This window comes from Lathyrus oleraceus, chromosome 7 (assembly GCF_024323335.1).
Source record: "Lathyrus oleraceus cultivar Zhongwan6 chromosome 7, CAAS_Psat_ZW6_1.0, whole genome shotgun sequence".
Taxonomy (NCBI): Eukaryota; Viridiplantae; Streptophyta; class Magnoliopsida; order Fabales; family Fabaceae; genus Lathyrus; species Lathyrus oleraceus.
The window spans coordinates 271,588,169-271,614,927 of record NC_066585.1 but is presented as its reverse complement, the minus strand read 5'-3'; the positions used below and the strand labels follow the sequence as shown (position 1 = coordinate 271,614,927).

General features: G+C 33.3%; 2 protein-coding genes across 4 annotated transcripts; both read left to right on the top strand.

The window, feature by feature from the left end:
• The first annotated feature begins 1,025 nt into the window (after positions 1 to 1,025).
• On the top strand, positions 1,026 to 5,430 carry LOC127100954 (nucleolin 2). The gene is made up of 16 exons (XM_051038271.1): positions 1,026 to 1,379; positions 1,519 to 1,670; positions 1,752 to 2,003; positions 2,081 to 2,188; positions 2,303 to 2,407; positions 2,593 to 2,706; positions 2,834 to 2,890; positions 3,017 to 3,121; positions 3,205 to 3,252; positions 3,338 to 3,426; positions 3,503 to 3,620; positions 3,947 to 4,038; positions 4,128 to 4,203; positions 4,289 to 4,380; positions 4,504 to 4,820; positions 5,126 to 5,430. The coding sequence occupies exons 1-16, from the start codon at positions 1,298 to 1,300 to the stop codon at positions 5,152 to 5,154; spliced, it is 1,836 nt and encodes a 611-aa protein (XP_050894228.1). The 5' UTR covers positions 1,026 to 1,297; the 3' UTR covers positions 5,155 to 5,430.
• Positions 5,431 to 12,298: 6,868 nt separating this feature from the next.
• Positions 12,299 to 25,561, top strand: LOC127100953 (uncharacterized). Of its 3 annotated transcripts, none has more exons than XM_051038269.1 (25): positions 12,299 to 12,522; positions 12,911 to 13,522; positions 13,633 to 13,757; positions 13,886 to 13,980; positions 14,077 to 14,331; positions 14,672 to 14,756; positions 14,907 to 14,958; positions 17,305 to 17,370; positions 18,601 to 18,758; positions 19,210 to 19,280; positions 19,381 to 19,575; positions 19,704 to 19,742; positions 20,054 to 20,161; positions 20,571 to 20,660; positions 21,007 to 21,082; positions 21,509 to 21,605; positions 21,727 to 21,796; positions 21,899 to 22,075; positions 22,173 to 22,295; positions 23,216 to 23,299; positions 23,648 to 23,832; positions 24,153 to 24,291; positions 24,532 to 24,591; positions 24,869 to 24,940; positions 25,051 to 25,561. In XM_051038269.1, the coding sequence occupies exons 2-25, from the start codon at positions 12,939 to 12,941 to the stop codon at positions 25,162 to 25,164; spliced, it is 3,120 nt and encodes a 1,039-aa protein (XP_050894226.1). In that variant the 5' UTR covers positions 12,299 to 12,522; positions 12,911 to 12,938; the 3' UTR covers positions 25,165 to 25,561. The 3 variants fall into 3 exon arrangements, with proteins under 3 accessions (XP_050894226.1, XP_050894225.1, XP_050894227.1); XM_051038268.1 differs by having other exon boundaries at positions 12,300 to 12,522; positions 12,906 to 13,522; XM_051038270.1 differs by lacking the exon at positions 17,305 to 17,370 and having other exon boundaries at positions 12,301 to 12,522; positions 12,906 to 13,522.
• Positions 25,562 to 26,759: the final 1,198 nt, after the last annotated feature.

Genomic DNA, 26,759 nt, shown 5'->3' with positions numbered 1-26,759 from the left:
TTATAGTGAAAATATCTTGTAAGTACAAGGAGACTGGATTACTCTCGAGTTGTGAGAGGAACCAGGATAACTTTGTGTGTCTCACTTCTTTCTTGCTTTATTTCTCCGCTGTCTATCTCTGATTGATTCATACTTTATACCTTGTGTTTAGAACATGACAAAGAGTTATTTAAATAAAGAAAAATTCAACACAATTCAACCCCTCTCTCGTATTTTTCTCACCTTCACATTCTCTATTAGATAAGGATGCATAACTTTGTTAGCCTCAACTGTGACAACAACGACATGATACTAAACATAAATTTAGTAATCTTTAAAGTCACCATGGCTTCAAGAGTTTGTTATCTGATATATTTAAGAAAGAGATCGATTTTTTGAGAGAAGAACATCAATGATATACGAAAAAAAATTGACGAGATGCGAGAAGTAGAAGAATGATACGTGTATTTAGTGAAAAGATAATGTTTTTTTTAGAAAAACAAAGAGAATTAGTAGTTGATTCCCACAAACAACACTACTATTCTGTCATGGAACCAAAAATGTGTAGTAAAGTTGTGAGTGAAGTCTTGGTGTGGTGAAGTAAGCTTTCGATATGACGAAAAGGGATTGGATCTACAAAATCGACACTAAATAGGTACTGAATGAAAAATGGTATGAAAGTAAGAATGAATTGAATACTTGAAACAACGTGATACTGTCTTTATTTATTAAGAGTGATTAAAACTACCCCACATATAATTTGATGCCTCATGCAAATATCAAATCTTCTTTATGGACTTTGCAGATGACGACCCATACATTATTTAATTTATCATGTTATTTACAAAGAGATTTCACGTCTAAAATAAAATTTGAAATAATTTTTTTTACAAAAACTTGAAATACTATTAAACTATTAATATTTTTTGAATTAATTATTAATATTAATGATATTTTTTCATTACAAAAATTAGAGATTTTTCTTGTAAAAAGTTGAGGGATCTTTTTGTTTAATTAAACAAATATATTTCCAATGTTTGTGAAAACAAATCCTCAAAATTACTAGATAAGATGAGAGAGAAAAATATCTTTGGCCAAACCTAATATCAAAACGCACAGCTTCATCGGGCACGTGTACCAAAAGCCCAAAACCCTAACCCATAAAACTTGAGTGAAACCCCTTTCATTCGTATATAAAAGCTAGCTCAGCCGTTCACTCTCATAAATCTTCCTCACTCTCAGCTATCTCCAAAACCCTAATTCTCTCACCCGTAGGGTTTTGAATAGCTTCCGCAGCTTCTTCCCTTTACTCTCTCAGATGGGCAAGTCAAGCAAGAAATCCGCCACCAAGGTTGATGCTGCTCCCGTTGTCGTTTCGCCAGTCAAGTCTGGAAAGAAAGGTAACAATCGCTTGTATAACCCTGCAACCGCTTTACTGTTCTTTGTTGTTCATAACTGATTTTATGAAATTTGAAAATTTTAAATTGATTTGGTGTTCTGATCTTGATTTTGTATTGGATTGTTTTGATTTTGATGTAGGCAAGAGGCAGGCTGAGGAGGAAATCAAGAAAGTGAGTGCTAAGAAACAAAAGGTAGAGGAGGTTATTGCTAAGCAGAAGAAGGAAGCTGTGGTTCAGAAAGTTAAGGATGAAAGTAGTTCAGAGGAAGATTCCTCTGAATCTGAGGATGAGGTATATATTTCTCTCATCGTGTAATTTTTTGGTTATTGTTATGCTGTTTACTTAAGGTGTGCTATTTTTTTGATGTCTCAGAAACCCGTTGTCAAACCTGCTGCTCCTGTCAAAAAGACACCAGCTAAGAACGGGAATGCTAAGAAAGCCAAGCCCGATTCTAGTTCTTCAGATTCTGAGTCTGATGAGGACGAGTCTTCGGACGAGGATGATGTGAGTGCTAAGAAGCCAGCGAAGGTTGCGGTTGCTGCCAAGCCTAAGCAGGCACCTAAGAAGGAGGAAAGTTCTGATGAATCAGATGATGAATCTGATGAAGATTCATCTGAAGATGAGGTATGAAGGCACTTTGGAATTTATTGTATGATATATCATGTGTTTTTATCAATTAATTGACATTTGCCATTAATCAGAAACCTGCTCCAAAAGCTGTTCCTGCTAAAAATGGGAGTGCCCCAGCAAAGAAAGCTGCTAGTTCTTCTGATGAAGAGTCTGATGAAGATTCTTCCTCTGATGAAGAAGTGAGTAGTATCTCTCATGGCAACCATGAAATAATTGGTGTTTCCTAATTAGTATTTTATGTTTATTGGATTGCCTGCTATGCTCTTCTTACTGTAACCTGTTATTCTATTCAGGCACCAAAAGCTAAGGTTGTTCCTGCTGCTGTGAAGCCTGCTGCTGCAAAGAAGAAAGCTGAAAGCTCCGACTCTGATAGCTCAGAGGATTCTGATGATGAGGAGGTATTTTCTTGGTGATACACTCAATTAAAGTCATTACTATTACTCTGATTTGTTTCCATGATACTCTTCTACCAAAGGAAAAAAAGAATTGACATTTCAATCCTTTCAGTTGAAACGTCTCGTACAAACTTCTGTTAGCTTGAATGATGATATTTTTGAAATATCTAATTTCGTCCCCTTTACAGGATACCAAGCCTACTGTAACTGCGGTGTCAAAGTCTGCTGCTGTTGCCAAAAAGACAGAGGATGATGATGAAGATAGCAGTGATGAAGAGGATAGCAGCTCTGATGAAGATAATGTATAATTTATACCTGGTTTCCATTTTTCCTAATAAAGTTGTTTTATAATCTTGTAGTACTCATGTGTCTTTATCTCATTTATATGGATGGTAGTTTAATAATTATGTTGTTTTCTTAATACTGTAGAAAACTTCCAAGGCTTCTAATGGAAACAAGAAGCCAGTGACTGTCTCTAAGAAAGAGGTTAGTGATTGTTAGGAATTTTTTGGTTATGACCTATGCCATATTGTAGCATACCTATGTTATTTGGTGATAATTTGTATTTTTAAATCATGTTATTTATTAGACTCTGCTGTGTGCAATCTGCAGGATAAGATGAATGTTGACAAGGATAGCAGTGACAGTGATGAGGAAAGTGATAGTGATGAGGAGAGTGAGAGTGAGGATGAACCATCCAAAACTCCTCAAAAAAAGGTTTGCATATTGTTTGATCTCTTGGTTTTAATTTCTGGATTGTTCTTGGTTTTTCTAATGATTATTTACACGTGGTGAAACAGACTAAGGATGTGGAGATGATTGATGCTGACAAATCTTCAAAGAAAGCTGTAATTAATTGATATCTGCTTTCTTTCCTTGAACTTTAATTAGTTATATTATGAATGTGTATGAATTGGTTTTCAAATTTTGCAGCCTGCTACCCCAGCTACACCAAGTGAGAATGGAGGTTCAAAGACTTTATTTGTTGGGAACCTGTCATTCAGTGTCCAGCGATCTGACATGTACTTATTTTTTTCTCAATCATGCATTGTTTGTTTATCTTTCTCTATAAGAACTAGCTAATTTTGATTTATTCAGTGAAAGTTTCTTTCAAGAATGCGGAGAGGTTGTTGATGTCCGTCTTGCCTCAGATGAGGATGGGAGGTTTAAAGGCTTTGGACATGTTGAGTTTGCGACTGCAGAGGCAGCACAAAGTGTATGCTTTTAACATTGTCTAATTTGTGTTATTAATGAGAACTGTTATTGATGTCATCCCTGTCATGTATCTCATTTTGTCTAATTTGTGTAATTAATGGGAACTGTGTCCCTGTCATATACCTCTAGATTGACTTGTTACTCATAAGCACAAAGTGTATGCTTTTAACATTGTCTAATTTGTGTTATTAATGAGAACTGTTATTGATGTCATCCCTGTCATGTATCTCATTTTGTCTAATTTGTGTAATTAATGGGAACTGTATCCCTGTCATATACCTCTAGATTGACTTGTTACTCATAATTAAGTTGTGTTTATTAATATAGGCACTTGAGTTGAATGGGCAAGAATTGTTGCAAAGAGGTGTTCGGCTTGATTTAGCTCGGGAAAGGGGAGCTTTCACTCCAAATAGTACTGGGTATCTTATTCATATACAAGTTTTTATTTTATTCATTTGTGTCGCTTGTACTAATTCCAGTATAACTTATATTTTATTAATAATTGCAGCAACCAGAACAGTGGTAGAGGCCAGTCCCAAACTGTATTTGTCAGGGGTTTTGATAAATCTATTGGAGAGGACGAGGTAATGTTGTTCTCCTATTTTATTAAGTTCATTATTATTATGTGCTTTTTGAATGTTTTATCTCAAGTCTTTCTTATATACACAGATTAGAGCAAAGTTGGAACAACATTTTGCTTCTTGCGGGCAGGCTTCAAGGGTGTCAATCCCCAAGGATTATGATACTGGCTATTCAAAGGGGTATGTTTTTAAATTCAGAATTTGACAGTCATTGTCTCTGTTTATCTTAATTGAAAACTCGATTCTACAGCCTGGTTTATTAAATGTTGCTTTTGAATCTAACTTATACAATGATATCTAAAGGTTTGCATACATGGACTTCAAAGATTCAGACAGCTTTAACAAAGCCATAGAGCTCCATGGAAGTGAACTTGATGGTTATCCTTTGTCAATTGATGAAGCTAAGCCTAGAGAAAGTACAGGTTTTGGCGGTAGAGGAACTCCAAGGGGTGGTGGCTCTAGAGGTCGTGGTGGTCGATTTGGTGACAGGAATAGTGGAGGTCGATTTGGTGACAGGAGCGGTGGAGGAAGAAGTGGTGGAAGGGATGGTGGTAGAGGTGGTAGAAGGGGTGGTGGTCGTTTTGGATTCAATAAACCAAGCCTTGCTCCAGAAGGCACAGGTATAATTTTCTTCTATCTGCTTGTCTTTATTATGTTTTTGATGTTTCTTTTGCTGTTGCATGTAATTTTCAACAATATATTTTAATTTCCATGTAAATAATCATTCAGCATTATTTATTATTCCTGCATATTTTCTAGAGTTAATTTTTCTTTTGAAAACCGTTTTTTGTTAGAATCGTCTTTTCATTAGCCTTCAGTGTTAAATCCATGGTCTGCTTGTCTGCTTGCAGAACTATGGCCATATGTGTTATGTTTACTTCTGTCACGATTTTCATTTTCTCATGATTATTTCTACTTTTTTCAGGAAAAAAGACCACTTTTGCCGACGACTAGAGATTGGCTATTTTTGTTTGCTGAAACTTGTCTCTTCCGTCCGGAGGATACTTAAAAACTTATCATAACTTAAGCTTTTAAATTTATTTCTAGTAGTTTTGTTGCTCAGTTTTGGTCGTTATTAATTAGTATGAATTGCTGAAAGATCTTGTGTATCTGAAATTTTTGTGATTGGTAGTTTTTGTCACATGGATGTTGAATTCCTTCGGGTATTGAAACTTGCAAATGTTTGGTTAATTATTTTGATATAAATTTAAAGGTCTATTCTTACGTTTATTTTTATACTGTTGAGAAGAATTATTATACTGTTTAAAACATGTCTTCCCGGTTGCTTTAAAGTTAAAAGTGTGAAGGCCGTCTATAAAATAAAAGTTAAATTTATTTTAATATTTAATTTATAATTGTCAGTATATTTTAATTAAAAAATCATATTTATTTCAATATTTAATCTATAATCACTGACTATTTTTTATATTGTTGGTATATTTTAATTAAATTTATATTTTAATTAAACTCATGTTAAGATTCCGTCCTATTGAAGTATTTTGGTACTGAATTCTTTTTAAGGATTCCACTAAAAGGATTCTTAAGGATTCCGTCCTATTAAAGAATCCCCTTGCATTTTAGCTAAGATGTCTAATGTAAAGATAAAAGTTTGATAGAAAGATTTTTTATTTATTTAAAGTAGATCATTTGAATATGGTATAAATGATTATAGTATTTGGTATAACTATCTAATAATTTCTCAAATCATGAGAAATTTCAATAATTCTCCAAAGAGAATATAATAATAATTATTTGATCACTTAAAATAAAAATTTGAATATTTTTTAAAGACAATTTAATGATTGGATTTGATAATTTCTCAATTTTAATTAACATAATTTTTTGAAGAAAATTAAAAAAAATATTTAAAAAAGTAAAAAAAAATTATGGGACTGAGAAAGAAAAAATTATAATTATGGAATGAAACAAAGGATTTCTTTATATAATAAGGTGAATTAACTAAGATATTTCAGCTAAGTAATGTGAGACTAGTGTTTTGTGAGACTTAACTTAAGAAACTTTTTAAAATTCATCTTCTTATATTGGAATAATGACATAATGTTCCAACAATCTCCCACTTGAATTTAAAAAAGTGTTTCAGAAGTAATGTCTACCATTTTTAAGATTGTACATAAACAAAGGTGTCTACGATTTGAATCTTTACGTAGTAAGTAGGATTATGACTCAACAAGAGTGACACGATTTTCTTGAACTCTATCTCCGACATAAAACCCGCACGCAACCTTTTTTACAGTGTATTCTAATAGTCCATGCTTTAATGATCCAACACATGTATTCCAATTTAGTGAAGGTTCTAAGATTTATACCTCGAAATTCAATAGGAACTGACATAAGTTCCACAATTACATAGGTGAGTCTAACAAGAGTACTCATGTAACTAGGTATTCCCTCATACAAAGTTTAGATCTCATTAAGAGTTTCTATTACCCAATCTCTTTTCGCTTTAGGATTCATACTTCTCTTTTTTATACTAGCATGATCACCTCATATTACTCACAAGTTGTTATTATCCATTGAACCTATTTCATGAGATCTCCAATCTATTAGGTTGGGTTACCACTATGATCAACTCATTTATCTATAGGCATTAATCTCATCTTTTTGATGTTTTGTGGACTTTCTCTCTAACTAATCCTTTCGTAAAAAGATCTTATAAATTTTCATCAATGTGTATATGAACCACATTTAGAACTCCTTTAGAGATACTATCTCTAACTATGTCAGGCTTACTTCTAATTTGACGTCTTTTACCATTATAATAATGGTTCTCAATTTTTGCAATAGTTGTGGTACTATCGCAGTGGATCAACACAATTGACATAGATTTTTTCTATAAAGGAATCTCAGCTAGCAAACATCTTAACCAACTTGCTTCTTCACTAACAGTTGCTAATGTTATCATCTCATACTTCATTGTGGACTGAATCAAGATAGTCTGTTTCTTTGATTTCCAAGATACAACTCCTCAAGCTATACTGAATATATATCCACTAGTTGCTTTGGAATCATCAGTGTATCCTTCAAGTACATTAGGAAATATCTGATAATATAAACCAAGATTCACGGTCCTTTTAAGGTACCACATGACTCACTCAATAGCTTGCCAGTGTTTATTACTAGATCTACTAATAAACTTTCACACAGGTCCATCGACGTATGCAATATCGGGTATAATACAATCAATGACATACATATGGCTGTCAATGATGCTCACATATTGTATTTGTCTAACACTACCGCAAGTGTTCCTAGACAGTTTTACACTTGGATTATATGGTGTGCAAATGAGTTTACAATTAAAATAGTTATATTTATTTAAGATCTTCTTTACATGATGAGATTGATCCAAAGAAATTCCTTTTCCGAATCGAGTGATATTGATTCCAAGAATCACACTCGCTTCTCTGAGGTCTTTCATATCAAAGTTGTTGCATAACAATGATTTCACATCATTAACTACATGAATGTTTAATCCAAATACGAGTAAGTCGTTTACATAGAGACATATGATAGTGCAAATGCGATTCTCATATTTATAATAAACACATTTGTCACTTTCATTCACTTGACACTCATTCGATATCCTTAAGTTTTCAAACTTCTCATGTAATTGCTTTGCAACTTATTTTAGACCATACAAAGTCTTATCTTACATACCTTGTTTTCTTGCCATGAATCACAAACTCTTTCAGATGGTCCATATATATTTCTTCTTCTAAGTCACCATTTAAAATTTTTGTTTTAACATCCATTAATTTACTATTAAGTTATAAACAATATCAATTGAAATTAGTAGCATAGTGGATGTAATTCCAGTGACTAAAGAAAAAGTATCGAAGAAATTAATATTTTCTCTTTGCCTAAAACCTTTGGCTACAAGGCGAGCCTTGTACTTATCAATTAATCCATCAGATTTTAATTTCTTTATCAAAAACCAATTTACAACCTTTGGTTTGCAACCATGAGGCAAATCTACTATGTGCCATGTCTTGTTAGGTTTTAGATAATATATTTCATCATTAATAGCTTCTTGCCACACAACTGCATCCAAAGATGATAAAACTTCTTGAAGATCTATTGGACCATCTTCTACATTATAACCCATATAATCGGGCACATAGTTTTCAGAAACTCTTACTCTTTTACTTCTTCAAAGTTCTATTTCTTCTTCGTCGATGCTTTTTATGCTTCTTATCATAGGAATGTAACTCGATTCAGTGCCCCTACTATTTCTCGATTTGAAAGGAAATTTATCTTCAAAGAATTTAACGTCATTTGATTCTATGATCACTATAACATTTAGGTCATAAAACATATATGCCCTACTGTTTGCTGCACACCCAATGAATACACATTCATATGTTCTACTAACCATTTTGATTCGCTTCAGATCCATAATTGTGACATAAGTCAGACACCCTCAAGTCCCTAAATAAGACAATGTTGATTGTCTTTTATTTAATATCTCATAATGAGAGATCTTAATTTTTAACTTGGGAACTCTATTAAGGACATAAAAAATAGTCAACAAAATTTATCTGCACCAGTGAGGAGCAACTTTAAAATTCAATATAATTGCAACAAAAAGTTCAGTAAGAGTTATGTTATTTCTTTCTGCTATACCATTCATTTCATGAGAGTATGGTGCAAATGTTTCATATACAATTCCATGTTATTTATAAAATTCATTAAATAACTATAATCATATTCAATTCCCTTATCATTATGAAATCTTTTAATTTTCGTACTAAATTCATTTTCAATTTCATTCACATAATTGTGTACAAATTAATTAAAATAGATTAACTAAATCTTGTCTTATTTAGAAGAAAAACATTAAGAAGATCCTTTATAATCTCAAGAGTCTTTTTAGAGATGGATTATGCTTAACTTCTACAATATCGACAATATTAATGGCCTGAGAAACTCCCAACAACACTTTCTTATTCATGTATGTTTTGAATATTTCATGATCATAACATACATGACGAGAAGAGCAAATGTGTATCCACCAACAATCAGATTCTCCAATCATGTTGCTTTTAGTGATCAAAGCAATAACTTTCTAATCAATAAAGCTAACCCATGCATTAGGAACACCCAAAGTTTAAACTCGATCTTACATTTCTTAATCATATGACCTAGTTTTCTATAATTGAAGCAAGAGAAAACACCAATGTCATTTCTTTGTGATGGTGGTTGTTGGCTATCAATTGGAGTAATTGGGACTCTTGAAGGATTTTCATTCTTAATTCGATTCACAATATAATGATTATGATTCATTAATTTATTTTGCCAAATGACTTCAGAAGTACATGAATTTTTTGTTGTTGTTTGAAACAACTAATACCTTTTACCTTTGATCATATCTATAACACTCTTTCTAAATTAAAAATTCTTTTATTTTGTGGTGAAACAAAATTTTTAAAACTTTCAAACTAGGAAGCAGTTTTTCAATAATAAAAGAAATTTAAAATTGTTCATCTAAGCACATACCTTTAATGATGATCTCATGAGAAATCTTTTGAAGTTCATAACATGGAGTCTCCACGGACCTTTCATCTTTACAATTTGATACTATACTTCTTTGCTCCAGCTTCTTCGATGTCATACTTCTTTTTCAGAGCCTATCAAATCTAGTTTACAGTATGTTAGTTAGTGTAATAATTATACAGAGCATCTGTGAGTCCATTAAAATTATGATTTTATAGAGATCATCATTCTCTTTCCATAAGGAGATTTTTGTCCTGAGCTGGAAATCATTCGCTTTAATTTGTGTAGCGAATTCAAATTCAACACTATTAAACATTCCATCTAAATCCAAAGATTTCTTATCATTAATTTACTCGGTCGATCCATAAGGAGTAATATGAATGTAATCAGTCAGAACATTGACAATATTTTTTCATATTAATCTGCAAATTTTATTGCCAATGTTTAAAGTGACTTCCCTCAAACTTGAACGCTTCGTCAGAGACAACGATCCCAAAAGTACCAATAATTTATTTAGTAGCCACGACAGTTTGAAACATCTTAATATTGTTGTTTTATGATTTTTAAAAATTGACACTAAGACGTTTCGTGACACATCCCAAAATTATGCAAAGCAGTCACTCAACCATGCCGCCTCAAGGATAAAACAACCTAGTTTTGTACTGTACGATTACTACTTACACGATAGATAATTGGTCTATAAATACGCCCTCTAACAATATAAAGACCATTCAAATATGGTATAAATATCAATTGTAGTATCTGGTATAATGACCAGTCGTAATAATTTGTCAAATCAAAAGAAATTTCAATAATTATCCAAAAAGAATTCAATAATCATCATTTGACCACTCAAAATAATTGTTAAAACAAAGATAAATTCGAATAATTCTCAAAAGAGAATCCAAAAATTATACTTGATAATTTCTCAACTCAAACGAGGAAAAATTAACATAATTCTCTAAAGAGGATTCAAGAAAGTTTTTGATGTGTTTTGAGAGTAGAAAAAAAGGAGAAGAAGTTGGCGCCTCGACAATTTGAAAGATGCAAAATTATGAGAGTGATGAATGAAAAACTCAAAATAAATTTTTGGTGTGTTTTGGAATGAAACAAAGAATTTTCTTATATAATGAAGTGAGTTAACTAAAATATCTCACCTAAGCAATATAAGACTAAGGAGTTTTTTCAACTAATAGAATGTGAAACTCGACTTAAGTAACTTTTTTTAAATTCATCTTCCTATATTGAAATATTAACATATTATTCCAACAAAATGTTAACATGGATACATTGTTATGTTGAAAAACTTTTTAGGATGTATTTGTGAGGGAGGAAATCTCAACGTGGTTCATAACTTCAAAATTGTTGAAGGGGAGTCTGGACTCCATCCTTGAAAATAAGCAGTCATGTAATGGCAACTCACACATTTCATATCAAGTGCATAATCTTTTGTTAATACAGAGATGAAACATTGCCCAATCTTAGGACAAACCAACATTCCAACGAATTTTATCCATTATGCATTCATCAATAAGGTTGAATTCTGTCCCCAATATTTCTTAATCCACCAAAGGATATTTGTCATTATCATCATAAAACTCAAGACTTTATTGTCCCTATTTCACAATGTCTGCATGTATGTCAACAAATTAAAAGTTACGACCATGATAAGAAGCACATATTAATTCCTTTAACCACCACATAATCTCATTATTAATAATCTCATTATTAGTAAGATCACAATAATGTGAAATTCTATAACACATGTAAATTTAAGCCTTCTTTTCATCCCATAGGATCCTCACAGTTTATGCACCATCCATTTGTAATTTAGAATAAGAAAAAGCTTGGGAGACCTGTCTAATGTCCAACTTAGAGGGAGTATGTTCCCTACGTTCATTCATACTTCAATGTTCATTCATTTACTAGTTTCTCACCTTATCGTTCTCCCTAACCTGAAAATCATCACTACTTCTTACTTTTAAAGATGTGATTTCTAAGTTCACGAGGTTTATTATTTTAGCTTCGGTTCGACACTTTTGTCTTAATAAAAAAATTAAAGAGAGATATTTTGAGATGTTTTATTCAAACAACAAGTGATCCCTATTTATACAACTTTGAATTCATTCTAAATCACACAAAACAGTCGGTGCAATCACAACCATCCAAAACTGTTTGAAAATTTCATAAATTTACATTATCGAAAATTTCATAAATTTACATTATCGAAAATTTCACTTTTGTTAAAAGTTTTTGATATAACACGATATCTTTTAACATTTCCGATAAAATTGCAAATTCTCAGAAATTTTAAAAATTCAGCTATACCGTAAATTCTAAATATATTACCAGAAATTTTGATGGTACCAGATTTTTTGAATTGACTACCAAAAATGCTGTACGCGAATTTGTTTTATGAAATTACGTGAGGTATCGGGTACATCTGAGGTTGGCAAAGACGAATCCATGAATAAATGGGCTAAGCTAAGATGGGCCTAATATAAGCTTGGGCTAAGCTAAGACGGGCCTAATATAAGGTTGGGCCAACAAGATCTCAAAAAAACAACAAACCTACGACGTACGAGGGGGCGAGTGGAACTAGTTACGCTTCCACACACAAACAACACAATTTGTTTGCAATCGTTTCATTTCATTTCGTTCACAACACAATCACCAACACCTTCTCCTATGTTCTGATTTTCCATTATCTAAGCCTTTACGCTTCTTTCGCACATTCTTTCGCTCTCTCTCCTTCCATCTTATGGCCTAACTCTGACCTCGTTCTTCACAATCAACCTATCCAATCAGGTTTTCTTCTTCTCCCTCCCCAATTCTTTCCTTTCATTGATTCATCCTATTTATTATCCATCTTTTTCATTTTTTTATTCTACTCATTACCCATTATCATTTTTAGATATTATGACTTGTTTTATCTTCGAGCTTCAAGTGGATCTTGTGTTAAGATTGCAAAACTATTCAGATTTTTTAATAGGAAATTTATATAGTTGTTTGCATTTGTAGAATGTGCATTTCTTCACAAGTTTCCTTTGCTATTGAATATGACTGTATTGAATCATGTTATTTATTGGTCACTCTTATGAAAGTAGTAGATAACAGTGAATGCCAATTGATTATTAAACTCTGTGTTTTATGACCACATTAGTTATCTAATTGATGTGACTCTTGTGCAGCACAGTAAAAGTTGGAGAAAGGCAATAATTTCAATGTACTTGAGAAGAATACAGTGCCGAGATCGGAGATGGGCTTTGTTGTTGCAACCATCAAAATACTTCTTTGGGCCGAAATTCTCCGATCATCATTGCTTTCAGTCGTTATCACCTAAGACCACCGTGAGAGAATATTCTTCACATGGTGGTATTGTCAAAAGAGATTTCTTAGGTTCAGACTCATGTAGTCATGTTTCATCTAGATATAGTTTTACCGGTCTGAACAAAAGGCCTAGTTTTTGTCTTAGGAGTACTCAGATACAAGGTTTTAGTTCTGAAAGTGATGGAAGTAGTGCAAGTGAGAATAAACAAGTTCATGTTAACGATGGAGGTGATTTGGATAAGGGGAAGAATCAGCTAGGTAAGTCTGGTGGAGATGTTAAATTCAGCAATACTCATGCACAGCTTGGAGAACAGGATCAGGAGGAATGGCTTCATAATGAGAAGCTTGCTGTAGAAAGTAAAAGGAGAGAATCACCATTTTTGACGAGAAGGGATAAGTTTAAAAACGAGTTTCTGAGAAGAATTACTCCATGGGAGAATATAAACATTTCGTGGGACACATTTCCTTATCATATAAAGTAATTACTTAACATTCCTATTCATTAATTTTAATTATTTTCTTAATTTTATTGGTTTCTCTTTTCTGAAATTTATTGTGAACATGTGTCGTATATTTCCATTTGTGTAGTGAGCATACGAAAAATCTTCTTACGGAATGTGCTGCTTCCCGTTTGAGACATAATAAGCTTGCTTCATCTTTTGGCACCCGCCTTGCATCTTCAAGTGGAAGAATATTGCTTCAAAGCATTCCAGGTCTGTAGTTTATTCTACAATCTTTGTCCTTGTTTATTCCGGATGCTATTGCGCAGCAGATATGACTCACTAGTTTATTCTAATTTTTGTCTTGATTTCTTGCTGTTTATTCTGTTTTTTATCATCAGGCACTGAGCTCTATCGGGAAAGATTAGTTAGAGCTCTTGCACAAGATTTACAAGTACCGTTGTTGGTGCTTGACAGCAGCATCCTTGCTCCTTATGTAAGTCGCGGAAGAAATTAGAAGTCATTCAATGGTTTCTTATTATAATTGGTGCTAGAAAGCAAAAAAGACTATATCATCTGAATTTTTATGTAGGATATTGATGATGATCAATCGTCAGACTATGAGTCTGATGATGATAATGCAGAATCTGGGGACGAGGATGGTCTAGAATGCGAGAATGAGGATGATAATGATGCTAGTAATGAAGAAGAGTGGACTAGCAGTGCTGAAGCGAAGTCAGATGCAAGCGATAATGAAGATGCACTAGCATCTGCTGAAGCAGCCCTTAAGAAAGTTAAAGCCGCTGTTCAGAAGCTTATCCCTTACAATGTTGATGAATTTGAGAAGGTATATACGTTATACAGTTATCCGTTTCCAAGTAATGGTTTTTTTTTTTTGGATTTTTTTAGCTGTATTGAAATGAAGTATCCGGTTGCCTTAGAAGCTTTTTCTGCATAGAACTATACTTGAGATATGGATGTTAAAAAAGTGGTATTCTGATGCTAGTGTTGATACATATTTCTTTGCTAGTTGTATTAAAATTCACCCAAAGATTAGTTTTATTCCATCTACTCAACAGTTTCAGTTTTGTAGACAAGTTATAAAGCATAATTTTTTTCCCAAGGGACTATATGACAGATAGTTTGAGATCTCACCCCGCACCCCATAATCTTTTTGCATTTGGCAGATTGTGACTGGAGATGAGAGTCCTGAGTCATCGAATTCTGATGATGCCAAGTCAACTGATAAATCTGGATCTCAGCTAAGAAAAGGTAACATGTTCACCTAGGTTGAGCTTTGATCATACACATGAGCTTGGATGTGATTTTCTACTCTTTCTACCTGCAACCTATTTACATTCGTTTTCCCATTTGTATGGACATTCACATAATTGCCTATTATTGATTTGTTGTATTTTTTAGGTGACCGCGTGAAGTACATCGGCCCTTCTATTAAATTTACAAATGATGATAGGTAATAAAACAATTCTTCCTTCTTTCTTATACCTGTAAGATAGGAGATACTTGCTTTGTGGTCCATTGTCTCCTACAAATTTCATTTTTTAAGTGTTGAGACATTCTTTTGATTTATTGAAGAAAACATGTCATGCTTTTTTTATTCAAGTGTAGATGAACTTGCTTCGTGATTATACTTATGCTGTCACACGTCAATATGTCTGATTTTGACAAATAATTACGGCAGACATTATATTGAGCAAACGGTTCGACAATTTGATGACTGTGAGAAGAACAACATAAGCAGTAGTAAATGAATGGAATCATTGCTTCTTTTTTCTATTCAAATAAAGTTAAAAAACCTATTAGAGTTAAAAAACCTAAGTAGAAAAATCAAAAGAAAACAAATGTGACACTTTTTGTCTATTTGGATACTAGAATATGAAATTTCTTCGAAACAGAGCCAGGGCATCTAAAGAAATGATATATGCACAAGCACAAATCAGTTTCATTAAATATGGAATGACATGCAAATATTGCACACTAGAAAACCACATAAACGACATATTGGAAGTGTCATTGGCCATACTTTCATGGATTCTCAATGGCTTATTGGGATTAAATTTTGTGTGACTAAAAAATTATGGAAGTGTTATTGGCCTTACTTTCAATCGACAAATTTCTTTATTCCTTAATTTATGTTGTATCAAGGATAGAACACAATAAAGGATCTTCTATTCATTTACAAAACATTTGGTTTTGCACAAGTAGTGACAGTTGCTGTGGGCATGGTCATGATGTGCGAGTGATTATCATATTGTGCATTTTTTTTTCATGCTTGTTGCTATGGCAGCGAGCAACAACATACATTGTTGTAGTAATGATAATTTTGGTAGTTATTGAGGACTTGGTGGTGTTTGTTGAAAGTCCCACTCAGAATTAAGAAATAAAGCTTAGGCGAACCTCACCTACCAAATTGGTTTTGCAGTGTTGAGTTAGGCACGAAGTTTAAATTCTGAAATGGTATTAAAGTCTATCCTAGATCTTTTGTTGGGACAATAACTCTATTATTCCACCCTCACTTGTTTGCCTTAGAATTTATGTTGAGCCTAACTCAACCCTTCCCCTCTTATATATAACCATATATTAGACCATATCTCATATGATGTAGGACTTTTAACACATCCCCTCATGCTCAACACTATTGAATTTGGTGTGTGGATAGCAGAAACTTGATAGCGGTGGTCTAATGAATCTTGGACATAGGCAGACTTTGTTACCATCTTAGAATTTAGGTCGGGCCTAAGTCAACCTTACAAAACCGGCTTGTAAGGAGAGGATTGCTCCCCACTTATAAACATATGTTCAAGCCATATTTTATCCGATGTGGGACTCTTAACATTTTCCAATCACATTAGCCCACAATCCACTTTTCAAATGTCTAATATTGGGTGTGAAGGGACATGTTGAAAGTCTCACATTGGTTTTGTGGGGTCGAGTTTGGTCCCAGTCCAATTGCTTAGAGCGATGTTGTTGGATGGTGGTAGATTTGACTTGTATGAATCCTAGACCTAAGTTATTCTTCGGTTTCAGTTGTGAAACGGAACTTCTTTAACGGTAAGAGTTCTTGCACCCAATTGTTTCCATATACTGATACTGATTATTTCAAGATGTTAGAAACACATTTCTTCTGTTTCTATGTTACTAGCTCGTGATGTTACACCGTCCTTTAAAGAGCGAATCTTCATATTATAATTTGAATTTTAAAGTCAACTAATTCCTTGCATTATCAAAGTGTGTATATGGTTACTTTCCATTGGATGTTTTTCCCTTATTCTTTTATCTTGTGGTGGAACTATTGTTTCTATTTTTTTTTGAGAATCTTGTGGTTGAATTATATACCAATAATTGGTGAATGTTTTTATATAGTAGTACATGGTTTGCTTTAAATAATGTTTTGCTTTTACTTGGTTACAGTAAGTTCTCGGATTATCAACTTAAGTGTGTTTGATGCAAGTACTCAGGTAGTGAGTACAAGTCATGCAATTCTCAACTAATGCACAGTAGTAGTTTTGGTGAATGTCTTTGAGCGTAGTACTAATAATTCTTACGTAGCTATGAAGCCCATTCTGTCCAAAAAAATGTTTTGAACCTTTCTTTTGTTTTGAGTGAAACATGAAATTTAATAAAACTTGGACAAAAGGCACTATAAGGCAATAATGAGCAGGGTCTGATATTTTAAGCACTGCAGTTGTGGTTCTAGCAAAGTGGCACTGGCTCTTTCCTATAAAACCAATGCATCATCCCCATAGGACTTGATTGAGATGCCACTCACCTGACATTGGCGTATATAATTTTATCACAGGATCAAACTGGGGAAGATACCGACATCCGAAGGTCCAACTAATGCTTATACTATTTTACCTGAAAGGTGGGTATTTAAGTTTTTCCTCTGCAGAAGTCAAACTCTTAAGTGTCTTTCTCGCCTCTTGGCATTTTCTTAAAACAAATTTTATTTTTAATATTGAACTTTTCTGTGCGGATCAAAGGCCGGCCCAAAATAGAAAGCAATTCAACACAAGGAATTTTATAGCCGTATGTGTATGTCGGAAATCATTGTTTATATTGTAAATCCGAGTTAGTCATTGGTTGTATTGGGATCATGGTTTCAGTTTTGAGCATTTACTCGTACTTTTCACTTATCATATTTAATTTCCTCTGTTATATGTCTTTGTGCCAGTCTATTGTCCGCCGTAGGTTGAGCCCTGATTAACTCTCTCTGTTTCTCCTTTTTCGCTATTATCTATAGTCATGCGAATGCAATAATAACATCTGTGTGGACAAAGACAATCTGCTTTAGGTTTCTGTTTCTATTTTGGGTGTGTGAAAGGTTTCTGCTATTTTTTGCTTTGTGATCTGATACTTTCCTAATAGTTATTTTGTCGGGTTGTCTACTTGATTTTCCATTGAATTGGGAGGCATATATCATCTTATTTCCTTATTTAATTGTTTTGACGAAGTTCTATGAGTTCCATAGTGAAGTGATGGGACAAAGAGTTTGAACAATAATGGAAGAATAGATTATGAATTAGTTTGTATTTATAATTTTTACAATTTCTATTAGCATCCGTGGGATAGTTTGATTATTCATGTTGTATATTTTATCAGGGCAGAAGGCATACTCAATGGCTTGCCCTTTGACATGTATATCTAACCGTGCATTTTTGTAAACCTACACTCTTGTTATTCTTTGTTATAAGTTCTAGAGGATGAAACATCTTGCCTTAAATATAATGTGCATTGCCTTCTATTTGCATGTTACAAATTTGTAATATTCATAAATTGTGATTTTATATGTTGCTTCTTTGGTCATCTTGTATGTTTTTTCCCCATGTATTTGTGTTTTCGATTTCTGGTCATTGGTTTTATATCTGATACTAAGGTGTAACACTAATTGCTAGTAGGATATTTAAGATTCATTTTTCTTCTATCTTATGCCACAATTAAAATCATGGTGTGGATTTCTTTTAATATCACCCAAAATTATTTTTTATGGATATCCACAACATATATTGCAAATGAGAATTACAGGTTTCAGAAAGTCTTACAGCTCGCAGCTATTGCTGTTTTTGGCCATTAACCAACTGTGCATATATTGCAGGGTTTCAACTTTAAATAATGGTCAAAGAGGAGAGGTATACGATGTTAATGGAGATCAAGCTGCGGTTATCTTGGATGATAATGTAGAGAAGGCCAACGAGAATGAGGCCGAGAACCCTAACAATGATCGTCCAAAAGCATCAGTTTATTGGATAAATGGTACATTTTTCTTTTTCAAAATATTGAAGAACTTCAATTTCTTAACTTTAAAGTCAGCTTCCTTTTACTTTCTACGTTTAAGTGATTGTTAAGAAACATTTTTATCTATCAGAGGTTGAAGTAGCGGTTTCTATTAGAGGGCTCAGAGAAAGTTTTTAGAATATTATATGAGGAAAATGCTTGTTTGTATGAAGATCAACAAACTGTTTATAACCTTTGGATGAAAACATATATAGCACCGTTTTGTTTCTTTCCCTCCCATATATTTTAATCCAACACTGCTCTACGTTTCATTGGAAAATGAGTTGTACTATATAGCACTTCTCTATTTGATAGCTGCAGCTATTCTGATATAAGTATGTAAACTTCAGTCCTCCCTTAAGGAATGTGAAATATGTTAGTTCTCCTGACTATATGCAATCTAAGATTTTTAAATTAAATTTTTTAACAGTTAAGGACATTGAAAATGATCTTGATGCTCAAACACAAGATTGCTACATAGCAGTGGAGGCTTTATGTGAGGTATAGTGCTCTGGTAATTTTCTATTTTCTAAAATCTCATAATATGGGGATCAAATTTTTTTTTTTTTAATGATAGGGGACATGAATATTGCTTTTGCAGGTTTTGAATTCCAAACAACCTCTTATAGTCTATTTTCCGGATAGTTCACAATGGTTGCATAAATCACTTCCTAAGTCAAGCCGAAATGAGTTTTTTCAAAAGGTTGAAGAGATGTTTGACCAGTTATCTGGCCCTGTAGTATTGATTTGCGGGCAAAACAAAGTTCATTCTGGAACAAAGGAGAAAGAAAAATTTGTAAGATTTAATTGTAATTTTCCCCCATGAATATATCCTAAATATCTGACTCTAAAGCATTAATTTCATTTATAAAATAATATAATTTTAATTAACTTTCCTCCACGATCACATGCGCTGTTTGACAGACGATGATACTCCCAAACATTGGACGTGTTGCTAAGCTGGTAAGGCTTTCTATCTCTCTACAAATATACAAATTCCTTTAAAATATTTCATGTCTTATATTGCTTTCATGTTCCCATGCAGTTGACGTTTGTTTGTTATCCTAATTTCTTATCTATTCTTCATGTCAATTTTATGCCGCCCAAGTGCAATTGTATTCTGTCATGTTGTTTGCCAGCATTATCAACTGTTGAATTGAATATGGACTAAGAAATCAGTGGTTAATAATAGAATCATAACTAGAGAATTATGGAAATCACCAATTGAGTTTTTGGGATCCTATTAACAAATTAATTTCCGTATTTTTATACAGCCTCTTTCTTTGAAGCACCTGACTGATGGATTTAAAGGGGGAAAGACATCAGAAGAGGATGACATTAACAAGCTTTTCTCTAATGTTTTGAGTGTACATCCGCCTAAGGTAATTGTTTTGTATTTCATCAACATGAGGTAATCATGATGAATCAATCAATCACCAAATGTAATATTTTTGTCTATACCACTATGAGGTACTAATAATTCGAGGGTTCTGACACATGGCAAACACCAGAATATTGAACGTTAAAAGTTTAAACATCTTAGTACACCATCTCCACCAATACTGTACAAACAATAGAAACATTTTCACAAATTAAATTGGCACTTGCAATTCTTCAAGAAATTAAAACAGAAGTCATATATTAGTTGAGCTGTCTATTGGATTTGTATTTCCTTTAGTGTTGTAGATTGAGAGTTATTAAGCTTTTGCACGTTCCGGAATAAGAATGACTATATATTTGTTATTTGCTCTGTTTATGTCATGGGTTCATATGATATTCTGTATGTCACAGGAGGAGAATCTACAGGTAGTATTCAAAAAACAACTCGAGGAAGACAGGAAAATTGTGATTTCGCGTAGTAATTTGAATGAACTACGAAAGGTAATTCACAGTTTTCTGAAGCATTTATTGTTACTTTGATGATGTTTGATGATTTATGTATGTGTAGTTTAAAATGTCTATTTTGTCTGAATAAAATTGTCATTCTTCAATTTTGTTTCTTGTTTATTTTTTCCCCATTTTTATTCAAATAAATAAAATAAAAATATGTACATTTAATCTCTGGTGACTTGCGAGAAACTAAAGCACACTGTTTTTGTTATTGCATGGACGCCAAATATAATTTACATAGAGATATCAATAGTACACTGTCACCGGAGTATGTTTTCTACGAATGCTTTTTACACCCTCAATATTAAGCATTTATAGCTGGATTTTCATGTTGCAGGTTCTTGAAGAACACCAGCTATCATGCGTTGACCTCTTGCAAACGAATACTGATGGCATCATTTTAACAAAGCAAAGTAAGAGATTATAGTTAATTTCAAAACTGTTTCACTTGTGTTCTTGTATGCTCTAGTATTTTCTTCCTCATTGATTGTATGTGTACCTTCTAATATAAAGTGGTTGAGCTGGAACACTTGAAGGAGTTCGAGAACGAGGGCCAGGGCTCAAATACTGGACACTAAGATAACATACTAACAACTGACATTTGTCTGTAAAGAAAGTTCCCTAAGAGATACTGTTAAGGAATTAAAAAATTCGGAAGTATTTTTGAGAAATGCAACATTTAGTACATATGTGACTTTTAGCTAAAAGCTTTATTTTTTCGCTCAGTACTTATACTTTCAAATCTTTGACAAGTTCCCTATATAGGCAATAGTTAATGTTTTCCATCATTAACTTTCATGTGCTTACTTTCATTATGTGTTATTAAATTTTGTTTTCAGAAGCTGAAAAAGTGGTAGGCTGGGCAAAAAACCATTACTTGTCGTCATGCCTGCTTCCTTCTGTTAAAGGAGAAAGATTGTGCATACCTCGCGAAAGGTATATGTGTAAATCCTATCATTCTATTGTATAAATGGTATCATGCAATTTTTTTTTGATAAGCAATCAAGCAGAATTTAAGCGCATTTGTTTGTTCTCTCTCTCTCTCTCTTTTGTGAAGTCTTGAAATTGCAATCTCAAGGATGAAAGGCATGGAAACTATGTCACGAAAACCTTCTCAGAACCTCAAGGCATGTGATGGTTTATTTTGCTGAACTTATAAATTATAAGTGAATGTAATAAGTGCTTTTTTTAATCTGTTGTTGATTTTGATCACACAAATATTGTAACAGAGCCTTGCGAAGGATGAGTTTGAGAGCAATTTTGTTTCATCTGTTGTACCTCCTGGTGAAATTGGGGTGAAGTTTGATGACATAGGTGCTCTTGAAGATGTTAAGAAGGCACTTCAGGAACTTGTTATTCTTCCAATGAGAAGGCCCGAGCTTTTCACTCGTGGAAACCTGTTGCGGGTAATTGTCCTTGTTTCTTTTACGCATTCTGAGTGTAACCAAATCAGTTTTGTTCTCTTATTTTGTTGTGCGTAATACATTTGAGAAAAATTTTCAGCCCTGCAAAGGAATATTGCTTTTTGGTCCTCCTGGAACTGGGAAAACTCTTCTGGCCAAGGCACTTGCAACAGAAGCCGGTGCAAATTTTATCAGCATAACTGGTTCGACCCTTACTTCAAAGGTAATTTTGATTATGATATACATGCTCGAAATGAATTTAACAATTTTTTTTTTTTTGCTTTTGGTAGAGTCCAATGGCATCAATTGATCCACATGTCTAACTCCACCTAGTGAGGTATTTTTCAAGAAAAAACAAAACATAAAACCAATTGACTCAAAATTGCAGCAAAGGAGTCCAATCTCCTTTCAAACAATGTGCCCAAGCATTCATGTATAGCTAAAAAAACAAACCTGTTCGAAAACAATCACAGAGAAACGAGAAACTGTTGAAAGCTTCATTTTCCTTTCTAATCAAATACACTGAAGAACTTGCATTAATTATGGCCAAATATTTTTAGCATAGAATGAGAAACAGCTTAGCTGTAAGGACACACCCATAAGATCTTAGCTTCCTTACTATGCAAAAACTGGCCGACTCTGTTTGATAGTAGACCCTAACATTTACATGATTACAGCAGTAGGACTTTGTGAGTTCTCATAATCTAGCGTGTTATTTGTATTAGTCCTATGAAGTACAGGTCCAACGAAAAATTGACAATAGGGGAAATTTTAGACTTCCAAGTGGATTTGTCAATACAGAAAGATTAATGATTATGAGAATGGAATGTTTTCAGCATAAATGACTAAGAAAACACATTTAGAAAATTTAAAGGTGACTGACTATACTTGAGTAAAAAGAAAATAGGCTTAAAAATAACTAGTTTTTTGTTAGAGTCTAGCAGTTTGGATGTGGGTGTAGGGGTGTACCAATTTTGTTGGGGATGTATGTCTCCATCTTTTGCTTCACTTTAACTTTTTTTGCTTAAGAAAATGCCCCTTTGAGTTTTTCTCATTATTTTGTTATATGACTTGTTCCTGTAGTTTATAAAGGTGCATGAGTTTATGTGATATCTTTATTTATTTGTTTCTTTGCTGATACAGTGGTTTGGAGATGCTGAGAAACTAACCAAAGCACTCTTCTCATTTGCCAGCAAGCTTGCACCTGTCATTATATTTGTTGATGAGGCGAGTGTCTAAATGCATAATTTCTTTCATCTTTAGTTTTGCTTTTATAAACATGCATGGTTTTCTGGATATAGAATGTACTTTTTATAGTACATTGAATTTTGCGGCCTTTCCAATCTTTTTTGTCGATTTGGTAAGGCAACAGAAAAAATTGCAATTTAAGAATTTCAATATTACTTAAAGTGCAACTTTAAAGACTAACAATGTCTATTTTCCTCAGCACATATAATGGTGCTTGTAAAAATTTGAAGTGATAAGTTGAATAAGTTGTATTGAAGGCTACACACAACAGTTTATCTAACTTTCACGAATTAGAAAATTGATTTCTGACTAGAATCCATATTGTAGGTTGACAGTTTGCTTGGTGCTCGAGGTGGTGCTTTTGAGCATGAGGCTACTAGAAGAATGAGGAATGAGTTCATGGCAGCATGGGATGGATTGAGGTCCAAAGAGAATCAAAGAATCCTCATTCTTGGTGCAACAAATCGGCCATTTGACCTTGATGATGCTGTTATCCGTCGTTTACCAAGAAGGTTAACTATAAGATTTCGCTTAGAAATATTGGATGAAGGGTTATGTTATGACCACATCTTCTGTTAAATTATTGCATTTTTGAAAGTAGTGAAAACAATGTGACACTTTTGTACTTATTGGTCAAAGCGGGAAATGCTTTTTTAACTCAAATCAATCAAGTCGGGTCTTAAGACTCAAACTGTTGAAGTTATAGGGTTTTTCCCCCAAAAAAATTATACCCACACAATCTTAATAAGTAGATAAGAAAATGAAGCATGATAAATGAGGTAAATACAAGAAGTCCACCTTCTTTGCTAACTGTGCTTGTATTTTTGTGTAGGATCTATGTTGATTTACCCGATGCTGAAAATCGAAAGAAGATTCTAAGAATATTTCTTGCAAAAGAAAATCTGTACTCCGATTTTCAGTACGACGAACTTGCTAACTTGACCGAAGGATACTCTGGCAGTGATTTGAAGGTAGATTGTCAAGTGCAACTGAGTAGAAACTACTATTTAAGGCACCACTATTCTTGATCATGTGGGGAATTTGTGTATGTGTGGGTGTTCGCATGCTCCCATATTTTACCTCTCGTCCCTCTGATTCCTCACATGGTCGAATTTTATTCTCTTATGTTTCTTTTGCTGCAATTAATGATATTCTCTGGTTATCCGCTTCAAGTAATATATCTCATACTGCTTCATGGTTATATTTGGCAGAACCTCTGTGTTGCCGCAGCATATAGACCTGTTCAAGAGCTCTTAGAAGAAGAAAGGAAGGTACGGGAATTATCAAATTTGTCTTTCTTAATTGATAAACGTGTAGTAAATACAAGAAAATTATCGATATGGATAGATATGGATAGAAACGTGGTCCTGGATACAACATTGCGACGAAAGTTGATCCATGTAGCCGATCCCACTTAGTGGAATAAGACTTGATTGGCGTTGTATATATAAAAAAAAAACATCACGCCCATAAAAATGAACATAGTACATGTAATCTCATGCATGTCACCATATTCCTAACATGGATGCTATCTTTTGGCTTACACAGAAAGACAATGATACTACAAATTCAGTATTAAGGCCTCTTAATTTGGAGGATTTCGTGCAAGCAAAATCCAAGGTATGTAAAAATTTATTTGTTTTATGATCCTATCTGAAATAAAAACTGCGTAACATATTCATATTCTTAGTTGTCCTAAAGCGAAATGACCGACACGTTAAAATGCGTAGGTTGGTCCATCTGTTGCGTACGACGCAACAAGCATGAATGAGTTGAGGAAGTGGAACGAAATGTACGGTGAGGGCGGAAGTAGAGCAAAATCACCATTCGGATTCGGGAGCTGATTTTGAAGGAAGGGTTCTATTACTAACTTTTCAGCAATGCTTATATCAAAGCAATTTACAGAAGTAAACATTGCAAAGGAGCTCTATAGATAGATTTCTACTTTACACTATTGAATGGCCTGTGCATTTTCCAGCAATGTATTCCCTTATTCATATGGTTTCAAGGTGAATTTTCCCTATGTTTTTGCCCGGAAATATTGAGTAGTATAAGTAAATACTATACTATATTTGTAATGAAATGTAGGCAGCCTCTAATTTTTGTTTAGGAGTATATAGCAATAGGGGTAATTTCCCCAACTATTTTTCATGGTAACAATGTTTAATAATCAAATATCTTTGTATGAATTGGTCAAGATGCCGTATCTTTTGCCATATGTAAGGTCATTGAGTGATGAAAGTTGGCTTCAAAAATTGATTTGTTTTTCCATGTCCAAAGATACTAGCAAGTTGTCATGAAAATAGATTTCCATTTATCCTTGTGTGCACAAATTTTGAAGATGCATTTTCGGATGCACCTAATTCTGATTTAATGGTAAAATATTTTGGAGATACATCTTCAAACATATTTTGGAGATGTATCTTTGGAAGGTATTAGAGTTTAAATCGCGTTAAAATCCTTCTCTTTCCTCATTTCTAATAGTATCACGTTAAAATCTTGGGATTAATTAATGTTTTGATTTAAGATAATGTGCATCTGGATATGCACATTTGGAATCTGAGGAGTATTTTGGATTTTTTAGAGGATGTTTTTCGGAGGATAGAATAAAAAATTCCCTAAATATTTCTATTTTGGAGAGTGTTAGGGTTGAGAGACTATATTAACCAAACAATTATTATGTGTCATACTTAAAGTAAAGGTCATGACACCAGAGATCACCATGTCTCTTGATCATGTGAACCTAGTTTATTACAAGAACACATGGAGACTAAGCTAATACTATCCAAATAAACCTAGATTTAAAAATTATGGTGGTTTTAGTCACCATAATTGTCAAAATTAGATTTGTTCGGATAATACTATTACGATAAATTCATAATTGTCAAAATTGGATTTGCTTGAATAATACTATAAAGATAAGCTAAAATTTAAAAATTATGGCAATTTCAGGTACTATGGTTCTCAACCGAATTTATTAGAATAATATTATCCGGACAAACATATAGAATGCATATGGATTTTACTATCCAGGCGAAGCGAAATGAATAATTTTAAAAATTTATAAAGTTTGTGAAAATCATAAAGGATATAAGAGTAACCCATAGAATGAAATGAGAAAGATGCATTAGCCCCCTTTATAGAGCCCACAAAAAAACATTATATAATGGACCTAAAATAAACTCCGTCAACATAATTCCCATGAATAAAACTTAATCAATATGATTTATTGGGGATGACTTACTGAAGTATTTCTCTCAAACTCTATGAATTTTAAAAAATTTCATCTCACATCATCTGTATTTTGAAATTCGGACTCACCACAATATTAGTCCAAGTTCTCCCAAAAACACACAACACATAAATAGAAATGTCTAAATATTATTATGCAGACGCACTACACATATATCAATATCCTAACGCACCAGAACATCCAGAG

Excerpts from the sequence above, each read along its gene's own strand:
- LOC127100953 (XM_051038269.1), top strand. The coding sequence starts at position 12,939 with ATGTACTTGAGAAGAATACAGTGCCGAGATCGGAGATGGGCTTTGTTG. Across the intron at positions 18,759-19,209 it reads ATCAGTTTATTGGATAAATG|TTAAGGACATTGAAAATGAT; the intron begins GTACATTTTTCT and ends ATTTTTTAACAG. Across the intron at positions 19,281-19,380 it reads CAGTGGAGGCTTTATGTGAG|GTTTTGAATTCCAAACAACC; the intron begins GTATAGTGCTCT and ends TTGCTTTTGCAG.
- LOC127100954 (XM_051038271.1), top strand. The coding sequence starts at position 1,298 with ATGGGCAAGTCAAGCAAGAAATCCGCCACCAAGGTTGATGCTGCTCCC. Across the intron at positions 1,380-1,518 it reads AGTCAAGTCTGGAAAGAAAG|GCAAGAGGCAGGCTGAGGAG; the intron begins GTAACAATCGCT and ends ATTTTGATGTAG. Across the intron at positions 2,707-2,833 it reads GCAGCTCTGATGAAGATAAT|AAAACTTCCAAGGCTTCTAA; the intron begins GTATAATTTATA and ends TTAATACTGTAG.